Below are 12,052 nucleotides of genomic sequence, written 5' to 3'. Positions count from 1 at the left end.
GCTCTCTCCTGCTGGTTACCCCAAAGCCAGCATCAAGTCAGAACTCCTCACAACCCCTTGCTGGATTTCCAGAATAGCCATACAAATGTCCATGTACAAATGGAGATGCCCTTCTTGCCCTTCTTGGCCTTGGGATCAGGGCCTTGTCTGCTGCATACGAGCCCTGGAAGGGAAGGGAGGCAACAAAGACTGCAGACACATTGCTAGCTCCTCTGCAACCAAGCAGTGCCGTCTCCTCCATTTTGGGTACAGCCTGGTCTCAGGCCTCAGGACCAGGCACCACAGGCAGGAGAGTACCAGAAAGTGCAAATCCAGCTAATACTGACTATACTCCACTTACGGTCGGGGAGGGAGAGTCCAAAAAGCTATAGAGAAGCACTGATACTCTATATTACAGGCATGTTATCTAATATTATTTAGGAAATAGAGGAAAATGGAAGATGGAGGCTTGACAGCAAAACTAATGTGGCTTTTTGATATCTTGACTTTTGGAGGGAGAGCCTGAAGGGACTGGTTGAACTGGAGCCCAGTGTAACATGGTCAGCTGTGAGAGAAGGGGCTGAGTGCAGAGCCAGAAAGTACACCTGCCTTCTTTCCCGTATCACACAGTCCGGTGTGAGTGGTGAGAACAGAACCCCAAACTACCACAAGGCGGCCCTTTGCTTCCAGCTTAATGACCCAGGACACACACATCCAGGATGAGCTACCCCCAAATCCAGCCCTGCAGGTGCCCTTTAGCAGGGTAAACTGTGTCTCCCCAAAAGTGGTGTCACAGAATAAAGCATCATCTCAAGTCAGCCTGGGCACCCTGTTAGAAGCTAGTGTCCTAACAACACTTTCTGGAACCCTGTGCCCTGCAGCATGAGAGGGAATAAGTATTCATAGTTGAGAGCGTTATTTTGAAGCAGGACTTTCTGGCCCTTTATAAATAGTTTTTACTGTTGAGTGAAAGTCATGGCATTTAGTGCAAAAGGGGCCAGAGTGGTCAAACTGACACATAGGAATTTTTACACAAAGCACATTTTAAAATGTCATTATTACAGACATTAATTTTGACTTGGGTTTTAGGAAGTGTTACAGAAAGGGTACTTTACAATGGTGACTGTATGGTGCTCTGTGTTCTATGAGTCTTACTTTCCACCTGTGACAGTGAAACCAATGCTGGAATAATGCAAAGCAAGCTGAGGTCAGAAAGGTGATACTGTGCTCGCTACAGCCCTAAAAGGCACAGTTGCTAAGCTACTTGCAGGAGAAGCTGGCCCAGGGCTTAGGAGCCTGGGATCCAATTGTTGTTGATGATAATGTATCTCACATACTGACGTCTCAGGAGTAACCGCCCTCATTGCTCTCTGATTTTACCCAGTATTCACACACATTGTTGAATTGTTTTCAAAAGGGAAACAGTGCTGTGAATCTGAATCGACTAAATGTGTTTGCTTTGTGGTTCAGTGGAGATTCTCAGCTTCTTCTCAAGATTTAAAAAGCTTAATGTCCAAAAAAAGTACTTCCAATGTGTATTTCTATAAATCTGTGTCAGTGGTAGTAAGCGACGTAGGCTTCCTTGGAAGAGTCAGTATTATTAGAAGCAGTTGGGAAAGCAGTGTCAGGAGGGCATGTGCGTGTGCCTCCCCAACTATCAGGATTGCAGCCACAGCCCTGTGGGCCGCTAGAGGCAGGGGTAGGTACCATGGGTTTTCTTCCTCAGATCCAGACACCCTAGTCCCGGGGGCTGGGGAACAGTAAAGAGAGGGAGCTCTTGAAGCAGGAATGAGGAGGAAAGGCCCCCCACCCTCTTCCACCCTATGGCTGACGACTGGCTTCTGAGACAGTTAAGGACGCTGATGAAGCCATGCTTCTGGGCCTCCAGCAGTGCGCACAGGGGTCCTTGTCTTTGTGTGGCACATTCTAGCCTGAAACCCACCAGATGCCACCTCCAGGCCTGAGGCCTCTGGGGGAATTCAGGCTGGAGATGCGTGCAGGCTGGCAGCATAGCACGGAGGAAGGAGTCCCTCCACCCCAGAGGCCAGGGCAGGAATGGGCCCTGGAGCAGGTCACAGGGAACACATGGTGATCCATGAGGAAGTGGAAACAGTTCTGTGGAAGACCTCACCTCTCCATCCTCCTTAGTTAAAGTGGACCCTGGGGACAGGAAAAGCGTTGCATTTTATGTGGTGGGCACAGGGAAAGGAGTCTTCCTTGTCCATTGTGAGGGAATGAGAGATACGAACAGGCTAGTCTGGACAGTGACAGGCTAGACTTAACAGGTCACTCAGATAATCTTTAAAAATCATGTTTATTTCCTAAAATTGAATTTCTGATCACATATGTAAAAAAAAAAAAAAAAAGGATTGTACTATTTCCCATAGCCAAGGAGGTCATGTCAAGGCAGCCCAGATGTCCATCCGGTAGCCCCAAGCCACCGGCTCCTTCCTTATCATGGGCAGGCTGCCTCCTGACCTGCTCTCAGTGGTGGGTGCCATCCTCCCTTCCAGGATAGCCAGGTTAGCTCTGAGCCACCTCAGTTCCCAGCCAGGCCAAGGGCCCGGTTCCTGAGCTCTGGCCTTTCCGTTAGCTCTGCTTTCGGGAAAGCGGTTTGTTCACTTCATCTTAAAGTTGTGTCTGGATGTTTGACATTCAGTTCCAGCTCTGTTTGTGGGCTTACAGAAACCCGAGCACTGTCTTAGGTATTGGATGGCCCTTGGGCAGGAGGCAGCCTGCACTCTGCCTTCAAGGAGCTTGTAGCCTAACGAGTTCACATCAGGAGTAGACAACAAGGGTTAACTGGGCATAACCCCTCGAGGGGAGACTGGGTACTGTAGACATCAGAGGCTGGCTCCAGCAGAGCCCACTGACATGAGCATCATCAGGTCCCCGTGGTGGAAGAGATCTTGAAGGACACTTAGCTCAGTCCCCTTCCCCCAGCCCTGCAGCCAGGTAGGACCCCCCCCTTCTGCTCTATAACTGGCACTCTCTCCAGTGGCCAGCAATCTTCACAGATACTTTAAATTCACCATTCTGTGGTTTAAAACTTAGTTTTCCATCTTTCCCAATGTTAAGACAAGGAAGTAGTTACCTTGTTCATATTCTGAAATCATTAATGACCCTCTTCCCTCCCAGAAAATCAGACTAAACTTGGGAATTTTCACAGTTGCCCAGAAATCTGATTTCCCAGCCCACAAATACCCCTGCTCTGCCATGTGCTTCAGACAGCTGTGGGCCCCTTTGGCTAAGAGGCCCAGGTGAATTTGACCCTGGGTGGGCTTAGCGGGGCCTGGGACCTCCTAGGACTGGGCATCTATCCTGGGCCTGCCAGGCCTGTTGGTGTGTGTCCTCGGCACAGTGAGATCCTTTTCAGGCATGTGTATACGTGGCCTCTGCTTATCCTTCTCCTGTCCAGGGGAGCTTCTGTTCTTGTTTCATGACCAGATGATCAGATCACTGCTGGCTTCTGCCCCCTGGGCCAGCCTGCCCAAGCCAAGATGATTGCCCATCTGTCTTTCCAAAGTGCCTGAAGCAATTTGTCCTCTCCCCTCCCCATTCCTCTCCCAAACACACAAACACAGACCGCCCCCCTCCCCCAAGCACATGCTTTATAGTCCTCTATAATTGTACATTTTTAATGGCAATACTGTTTTGTGGCTCAGCCCCTCACCTTGAGGACTTCTGCTGAGCCTGGTACCCAGCAGAGCATGATGTGGGTGAGAGTGAAACTGCACTTGGTTAGCTGGGGCTTCTCCATTGCTGGTGGCAGTGGCTCCCTGATGTGCAGGATTCAGTGCTTCCAAGAGCGGGGCTGCTTCTGCTCAGAGGGAAGGTGGTAAGCCCTGAGTCAGCTGGGAATTCTGTTTGCAACTGCTCCCTCGCTTCAGCAAGGCCACAAAGCCCCGCACTTTCCCCCAGAAAGCCCTAAAGAGCAGGGGGGTGCTCCCCAGGCAGAGGCAGAGGCAGTCTACCAGGGTCTCCCCGGCTAGTTGAATCAGAGCCCATGGCAGGAGCTGATTTTCCGGTGAGACATTTCTGAATACAAATCCAGAAGTGTGTATACAATTAGAAAAAAATATTATGAAGTTTAAAGATTTAAACATGTATGGTTTTTAAACAAACAGAAAAGGAATCTCCTAGATGTCTTTAAAGTGTAGTCATCCATAACACCAAGTGAAGTGTTCTTTTCCCTTTTTTCTCCTTTCCCTTCCTCCCCGAACGATCTCCTGCTGCTTCACACAGTGTAGGTTTTTATTTTTGGTGGGGAGCAGGGAGTACTGGCTTAATTTGAGTTTTTATAAACAGCATTTGCTTGAAGTCATATGCAGTACTTACATGATACCATAATCAAACCCTTCACCCTTGTCCTGAACCCTAAACCTTCACTTGCCTTACTCTGAGACCCCGACCCCGCCCCCCATTGTGTGCCCATCCACACCCCTTCCCCCTGAACCAACACCATTAGCACCCTCTCCCTGATGCTGTCTCTTCTGTGCCTCTGTCCTGGTACCAGGACCTGTGCTCTGAGAGCTTCACTGTGTGAGGGCACCCCAGTGGGCTTCCTTCAGCTTCAGGAATGCCAGTGGCTGGCCCCTAATTACCCTGCAGTGCTGGGAACCACACCCCAGAAAGTCCAAGTGGAGAGAGCTTGTACCTCTTCTCTCTTCGAGCCCTAACTAAAAATGAGGCGTACCACACTGGCGGGGCCTAGCCAGAGTCCTTCCCCCGGCCATAAGACCGAATTCATTTCCACAACTTTCAGTCGAAGCAGGTCCCTTTTTTGAGAATCTGCTGATTGCATCTGGGAATCAGAAATGTGGGTTTATATTTCTACTGCTTATAGCACGTCAGGTTTTTTGTTTGGTTTTGTTTTCAACAAAATGTTTGGCCCCAGAAATTCAGGGACTTGGAGCTCAGTTGCCAAGTGCTTCCCATGTCAAGCAGCCCAGATGTCCATCCGGTAGCCCCACACTCCCGTGTGAGTGTCTGCACACGGCCCTCTCCTGGGAGTGAGCGCCTGGACTAAGCGCCTGCCCTGCTGGGCCCTGAGGGTGCGGTCAGCTCCCCAAGCCGGGACTGCAGTTGGTCTTGGTCATCCGCTCCTCTGGGCATTGCTCTCTGCTGCATCTGGGAGGAATGTCTGTCACTGAAGAATAGCCATCTTCCCTGAGAGAGTGTGAGTGCTGAGCTGCAGGCGCTTGGACCTAAGAACAGGAAGGGGATCCTGGGCCAGCTAATTCCCCCTGCCCTCTGACAGCCAGTCTAGGACTTAGGATTCCTCTCAAACTGAGGGTTGCCATGGCACCAGAGTAACAGTGGGGAGGGAGGACATTCAGCGGTTCTTTACAAAGACTCAGGTGGTAGGGTACTCATAAAACTCACTCAAAGAAAATGCTCTACCCCTTGGGCCTCAGAGTAGCCTCACCAACAACGTGAACAGTTTAAAAGACACACTATCTTGCTGGAGAACTGCTGTGTCTCTTCCTGGGTTTGGCTAGAACTTCAGTATTACATGACTAACAGGCACGTAAAATTAGATGTTACTAAATAACAGGCCATTCTTGCTTCTCACCACCCCTGAGCAGGGCACAGGAGCCAGCCAGCTAGTAGTCACGGTGATGGGGACAGCCTCAAAGACCCATGACCACTTGGAAGAGAATGGTAGAGCTACGAGGGGTTTGCCCAAACCAGCTAGGACTTCCGCACCATCCCAGTGCTCAAAGAAGGGGACGGTCACATATACCACCCCACCCTACCCCAGCAATGAGTACTTGACTCTGGGTCCTGAGAGCTGCTGTACTTGGGCCCCCAGATCACAAGTTCTTTTCAAGGGAAGTGGATCCACCAGCCTGATATGGCTATGCCTCCCTTTGGCCCCAGGCATCACCAGGCAAACACGTTCCGGACCCTCAGCCTAGCTTGCTTCTTTTTAGCATCCTGAGTGGCATTTGAGTCTTTCCTTTGACGTGGATTCAGTTTAGCCAGTGACTCCCTCTTCCCCTTTGTGCCCAGTGCACCTGGAGTGTCCACTGCCCTTCATCTGTATCCCAAGGCTCACGTCTCTGTGACTTCCCAGCTGTCCTGTTATTTCCCACCTCATGCTTTTCTTTTCAGCTGAACCTTATTCACAGTGAAATCAGTAATTTAGCCGGCTTTGAGGTGGAGGCCATAATCAATCCTACCAATGCTGACATTGACCTTAAAGATGACCTAGGTAATTGGGGATGGGGTTTGGCACCATCAGCTGTCAGTTGAAAAGTTATGGAACCCAGAATTTTGGCTCTTCATCTTCTCAAACTTCAGATGGTCAAACCAAATTCCCAAAAGCAAGATTAATGTTTGAGGGTAGACATTGAATGTCTACTTACTTCAAGCCGTTCCAAATGGAAGTGATCTGATTATGTCTTATTAAGCCCGATTGGCTGCTTTCTCCTTGATTATAAATATATTGCCATCTAAATTCTCTTCCATAATGATCACACTGACTGCTGGTTACTCGGGTGGGATTTTTTAAAACTGTGTTATTTTTGGTTTTTTTTTTTTGTTTTTTTAAGAACTGAAAAATCTCAGGTAACTACAAAATGATAGTTTCTCCATTTAAGCCTTAATTAGAAATGACAAAGCATGAAAACACTTGAGAAGGGAGACAATTAAGCTGCATCAGTATACTATTAAGTTGTCTTTAATCCACCAGCAAATTGATTTCCCCCAAATTTACCACCTACTGTCACTTCGACTTCTTCTACAACTGAAAACAGTATATGACTGAGTGCCACCTTCATGAATTACTTGGCTCGTGTATGATATTAAAAAGAAGGGCAATATCTCTTTCTGAGTGAGTTCTTCCAGAGGAAAACTGCCCCAGAGCCATGGCATCTCCCTGCACAGGAGGGTGGACGGTTCAGGGCAAGCTGAGGGCTACCCATCAGGTGTCCCACTCTGTGGCCTCACCTTTACAGAGAAGAACTGTCAGCTTAGGGCACAGTGAAGGCTCCTGTTTCCTTAGCTGTGAGCCTTGCAGGGGCAACAGGCTAGCAGGTTCCCACCAAGGCAGCCTTGTGCCTGATGCTGACTTAGGTATGTTTTGTGTATCTTTAGTTCCCATCTTCGGCCACCTTTGTAAGATGGCAGATTTCCTTACCGGGAGAGATGCTCATGCCAGAGCCCAGGCCCGACCCACACAGACTGGGTACAGTAGTGGGCTGAAGACATGAGAACTGGGACTCAAAAACGCCCTGCTTGAACTTGTTTTCTAACAGCCTTAAGCAGATACTTTCTTTAAAAAGACAAAAACAAAAAAACCCCCACAAGCTAGAAAAAACTAGGATCCTGTCTATCCATAGTATATTTTATATGTAAAATACATAAAAATGAGGTTGATCAGAATAAGAGGTAGGCTGGAAAAATACTTTTACACATCGAGGGGGAAAAATAAAGGCATTCCTCTGCACACACCTATACTGTTTTCTCAGTTTTCAAGAGACGTCCCTCGAAGGTAGACAAAATGATGAACATCACAGGAATAAAAATCAAACCCTAAAAGATGACTACTGCCGATAAAATGGAGAAACTTGTTGTTTTGGTTCGCCTGATAGTCCACGTTTTTTAAAAAACAGATGCCATGTTTTAGTAGCCTTCTCAGTGGGGTGCCAGTCTCACAGGCTTTTGCGAAGTGAAGTGGGGCATTCGTTGTTTTGTTATTTCTTTTAACCTTTGGAAATGATCTCATGTGTCTGTTTCTCTTTTTTTGGACTTGTCATTCAAATGTTTAATTTAAACATGTCACATTTGATATTCCTCCTCCTCCTCTCCTCACCCCCATCCACATGTGCGCACACTTCGTGGACTGATTGCCCTTTTGGCTCATATGTTGGAATCGACCAGGTAGGCCAGCCCTGCCATTGGGGCCTTAGTAAATGTGCCTGTGCGTGGGTCTCGGTCCAACACAGTTGATATACATCTGTTTACCTGTTATAGTTGCAAGTTGTACAGGCTGACATTGCCTCGATCGACAGTGATGCTGTCGTTCACCCGACAAACACTGACTTCTACACCGGTGGTGAAGTAGGTAATGCCTAGCTGGGTGCTGCCGAGCGTGTGTGTGCATGGTCAGTCAGCCGCCGCAGACAGCTTGATCCTTTGACAGCTATGCAGGGCTGCATTCATTTCACACTTCCAGCTGTCCTGACCTTCCCCAGGTCTCCTGTCCCCGGGTTGTGAATGCGAGAACTACAGCTAACTGTCCGCCAGGTTGCATCCTGCAGCTCACACATGGGCACACTTCTGGTTTGGAAACTGGTTCAGCAACATTTCTTCACTGCTTCCTGAGGCACCGCTTTGTGGGAGACTGGGTTCACACGTGATTTGAGCTGCAAGCGGGATGCAGACAGATCGGCTCAGTGGCATCCAGGACCACCTCTGTGCCCCCCCGTGGACCAGACACACAGGAATGCCTATGCATGGGTCTGTGTCAGAAGCACACTCATTCCTGAGATGGCCTTCAAGCCTTAGACGCACGTGGGGGGAATTTTAGAACACTCCCACACTCAGGGGTTCTCAGGCCTTACGTGTATGAAGCCACCTCATTCTGATGTGCTGTTCCTAGATCACTCTTGAGAAACACTCTCCTAGACCCAGAAAGCTCCTTCCTCTCCTCGGCAGCTGACACACATGGTCAGCTGGCTTCTGGCACTGAGTAGCTGAGGGTGGGGTGAGGCGGAGAGAGCGTGTGGCGTGCCAAGTACTATGACTGCAGACCCACTGCACGAACGTAGATAGTGCCCTGCTTTAAGAATGTGTTGAGGGGCCTTTATAATGAGGAGGCATCCCGGTGTGATGGCAAAAAAGTACAGGTTTGGAGCTGGGTAGAAGGATCCTGAATCCTAACCGTACCATTTACTGGCTATGGGGCCTGGGCAAGTCACGTAACTCCTCAATGCCTTGGTTTTCCCTATCTGTAAAATAACGGTGATGAAGAGAATTATGTTAAGTCATGTAACCAAAGCACCCTGCCTCATTGCCTGGTTCGTGATAGGTGCTTATTGCAAAGGTCTTGCTCTCAGGTGCGTATATGATTTTTACAGTCGGTGTGCTGGTGCTGAGAGCAGCATTCTGAGTATAGATTCAAACACCAACTTCCAAAGAGAATGGATACATTTCTAGTAAGGGCAAAAGTGAAGTCATCTTGAAGGGATGACGCTGTTGAGACTCACGTGAGTGTCCCAGACACTGGAAGTGCAACAGCTTAGCAATCTGTAGCTGTCCGGCTCTGTTCAGTGTCACTCACAAAGCCTGCTGTTCACAGTCTGCCCCAGCCACTTTGATTTGGGCTAATTGCTCTCCTGGGCATTTTGGATTTTGGACAAGGATAGAAAGACAAACTGGATGGAAAGTCAGGATTCGCCAAGCCTGCCAGGCCCAAATGAAATCAGGCTGTAGGCAATTAAAATAAACTCCCCTTTCCCAAGATTTTGGAGGAGTTTAAGAGCTCCTAAGTCAGGCAGCTTAAGAGAAAGATACTTCCTTTCTTAACCAAGTGAAAACTTGATGGGAGGGAAGTACTTATTTGGAGGAAACTAAATAAACGAACAGCTGAGGGCTTATCTTTCAGCCAGGAGTGACTAAGGCCTAGGTTCATCCTGCCATCCAGAACTTCGGGTGAAATGGCAATTGTGAAACCTGCTGGGCAGAAGAATCTCGCCCAGGCTCAGGGAGAGGAAGAAGGGGCCAGCCTGCTGCGGCTGTGAAAGTGTTTTCCTCAGGATTAGCCACACCAGGAGGTGGAGCTGGAGGCTTTGAGGCTGGCGGGGGGCCAGACGGGGTAACGTGCAGAGCCAGCTGTCCCCCGCCCCCCCGCCCCCAGAAGAGCCCAGTCCTTCCTAAACCACGAGTGGAACCGGTCTCCTTGGAATAATGACAGTGCTATGCTTTTCTCTCTGACATGCTTGCCCTTAACCCATTCATATGCACAGGTTAGGCATGAGTAGCCTTGGTGACATGTAAGTAACTCGGGTCCGAGAGCTCGGCCAAGGTTACGTCGTACATCACTCGTGGATACTGTCACAGCAGGTCCAGACAACCTGACTGGCCAAGGAGGAAAGACGGTGCCAGGACCAGAACCCAGGTCTTCCAAAGCCCACCTCAGTGCTTTTTCTCAGCGAACCATTCCAAACTAGTACTGAACCCAGATCTCTTGCAATACCAAAACAGTGATCAACCAGATTCACACATGGTCTCAATTGGTTCCAGTTCCCACTTTGATGTGTGAGAGGGGAAAAGAGGAAGCGAGGATGTAATCACTCCACTTCTCATACTTGGTGTGAATTCCTGAGTCCCGAGACTGCTGGAAGAAGGAATGCGAGTGCAGGAATGCTTAGCCCCAGTGATTAACTTTTACCCATCGAAAGTTCTTTCTAACAGTGAAATAGACCACAGGCTGAGCCTGACGTTTGTCCAAGCCTAAATTTTCGCTTAGGCTGGTTTGAACACTGATACTTATGCCTGCTTTCTAAGCATGAAATAATGCTCTTGTTCTCTCATGGGAGTAACACATGTTTATGCTTGGGGGCAAATAAGCCAATTGCCTTATGATTAACCCTGAAGTTAAGCCTAAAAAGCAAGAGTCTTACATTCAGAGTGTTGACGATACAGTTGAAATGGGCCTGTTTCTTGTTAAAAAGTACACGTGTGTCTACATGAACATGTGCATACATATGTGTGTGTAGGAGTCAAGTCCTGACCGGGTTGATTGCCTGCAATCTAGGGTTCAATTTTTAAGTTTGGGAAATGCATTAAGTGTAATTTAACGTGCAAATTTCACTTCTAATTAAAGCAAGATTTAATTATAAGTAAAAATTTTAAAGTAAACACTCTTCCTAAGATAAAACACCTTTAATTATAAATAAGCCCATTTTCTTAATATTTTTCTATTTCAGAAAGGAGTTGGTAGTATTAATACAACACTGATTTTACTTTACCTTCCAAATTTCCCATTTCTCCTAAAGAGTAGATAGGATAGAGAATGTGGACCTGAAATAGTCCTGCCTGGAGCATGTTTGTATCCATCCTTCAAGGTGGAGGATGGGTGAGGAGGGAAGGCCAGACCGGGTACAGCTGGGCAGCAGCATTTGGGATCCAGCAGATTCAGACTTTGGATTCATTTTTCTCGGTTGCATGGATATTTCGGGTGAACCTGTAATTGGGCCTCATTCACCTGGGTTGTACCCTCAAACTCTCCACTTCCTGGTGGGTGGAGTTGAGCCACGAGGCCCAAGCCTGCTCCCTTAAGCCCATTTGGCCACTGTCTCTGATGCTGAACTTTGTCAGAAACACGCAGAGGCTGCCATCACTGTCGGTAAAAACCTCTGAAGCGGATGTGTTTTCCCTCTGGACACCTCTGCCATTTAAAGCCTACTTCACTGCTTTCCAAGACAGGTGAAGGCTTGTGGGCAGTCTGGGCTAATGAGGAGGGACGCTGGATCCCACCTTAGGGATCCCAAGTTAATCTCTGTCTGACAGTCAGGCCATCTCTTAGCCGAGAGCTCCTTGTGGGTGGTGGCCTGCTGCTCACGTTCATTCAGGCCCCCAGACTTCCTAGAGTGGGGTGGCTTATAGGCAGTGCCTGCCATTAGCCCTGTGCCGTCTTACCTGTAACAGTGCCCAGGCTGTCTGCTTTTCCTTCTAGGCACTTCCTGGGGTTAGTTCACCCCACCAGAACAACGTGCAAATGAGGCAGGTTTCTCTAAGATAATCAGTCCTGGTCATTCCAGGGTGAATCCAAAGAGAATCTGGGCTGGTGCATCCCAGTGCACCCTCACTGACCCATACCAGAATGTGCCAAGGGCACCTTGAATTTTCCAAGACAAATGGTGAATCTTAAGGGGAGTATTTTATCCTCTTGTGAGGAATGTACTTTAAAATGTGCACAACTGAGGAAGCAGAGCTTATGGAAGACTAAGACCCCATTCTGGCCAAACTTAAAAGGACGATTTTGACTGCTGCTTGCTGTCCCATGTGAGACGTTTAACCCACAGACCTTATAGGTGTTGGTAATCTTATTTGGAAACTTGGC

The 12,052-nt window shown here is 48.4% G+C and overlaps 1 protein-coding gene across 6 annotated transcripts in view; it reads left to right on the top strand.

Moving 5' to 3' along the window:
- The window catches only part of MACROH2A1 (macroH2A.1 histone), an 80,619-nt gene that overhangs the window by 54,545 nt on the left and 14,022 nt on the right, over positions 1-12,052 (top strand). For 3 of the 6 annotated variants that reach the window (XM_065874760.1, XM_065874761.1, XM_065874759.1), the window contains one exon: positions 6,097-6,196. The exons of 1 other annotated variant lie outside the window; for it this stretch is intronic. In XM_065874760.1, the coding sequence (XP_065730832.1) occupies positions 6,097-6,196 (100 nt within the window). Of the gene's footprint in view, positions 1-6,096; positions 6,197-7,959; positions 8,051-12,052 lie in introns of all 6 variants that reach the window. 2 more of the 6 variants (XM_065874763.1, XM_065874762.1) reach the window with 1 other exon arrangement.

The sequence above is a fragment of the Phocoena phocoena genome, chromosome 3, assembly GCF_963924675.1.
Source record: "Phocoena phocoena chromosome 3, mPhoPho1.1, whole genome shotgun sequence".
NCBI lineage: Eukaryota > Metazoa > Chordata > Mammalia > Artiodactyla > Phocoenidae > Phocoena > Phocoena phocoena.
This window is presented reverse-complemented; position numbering and strand designations above follow the sequence as displayed.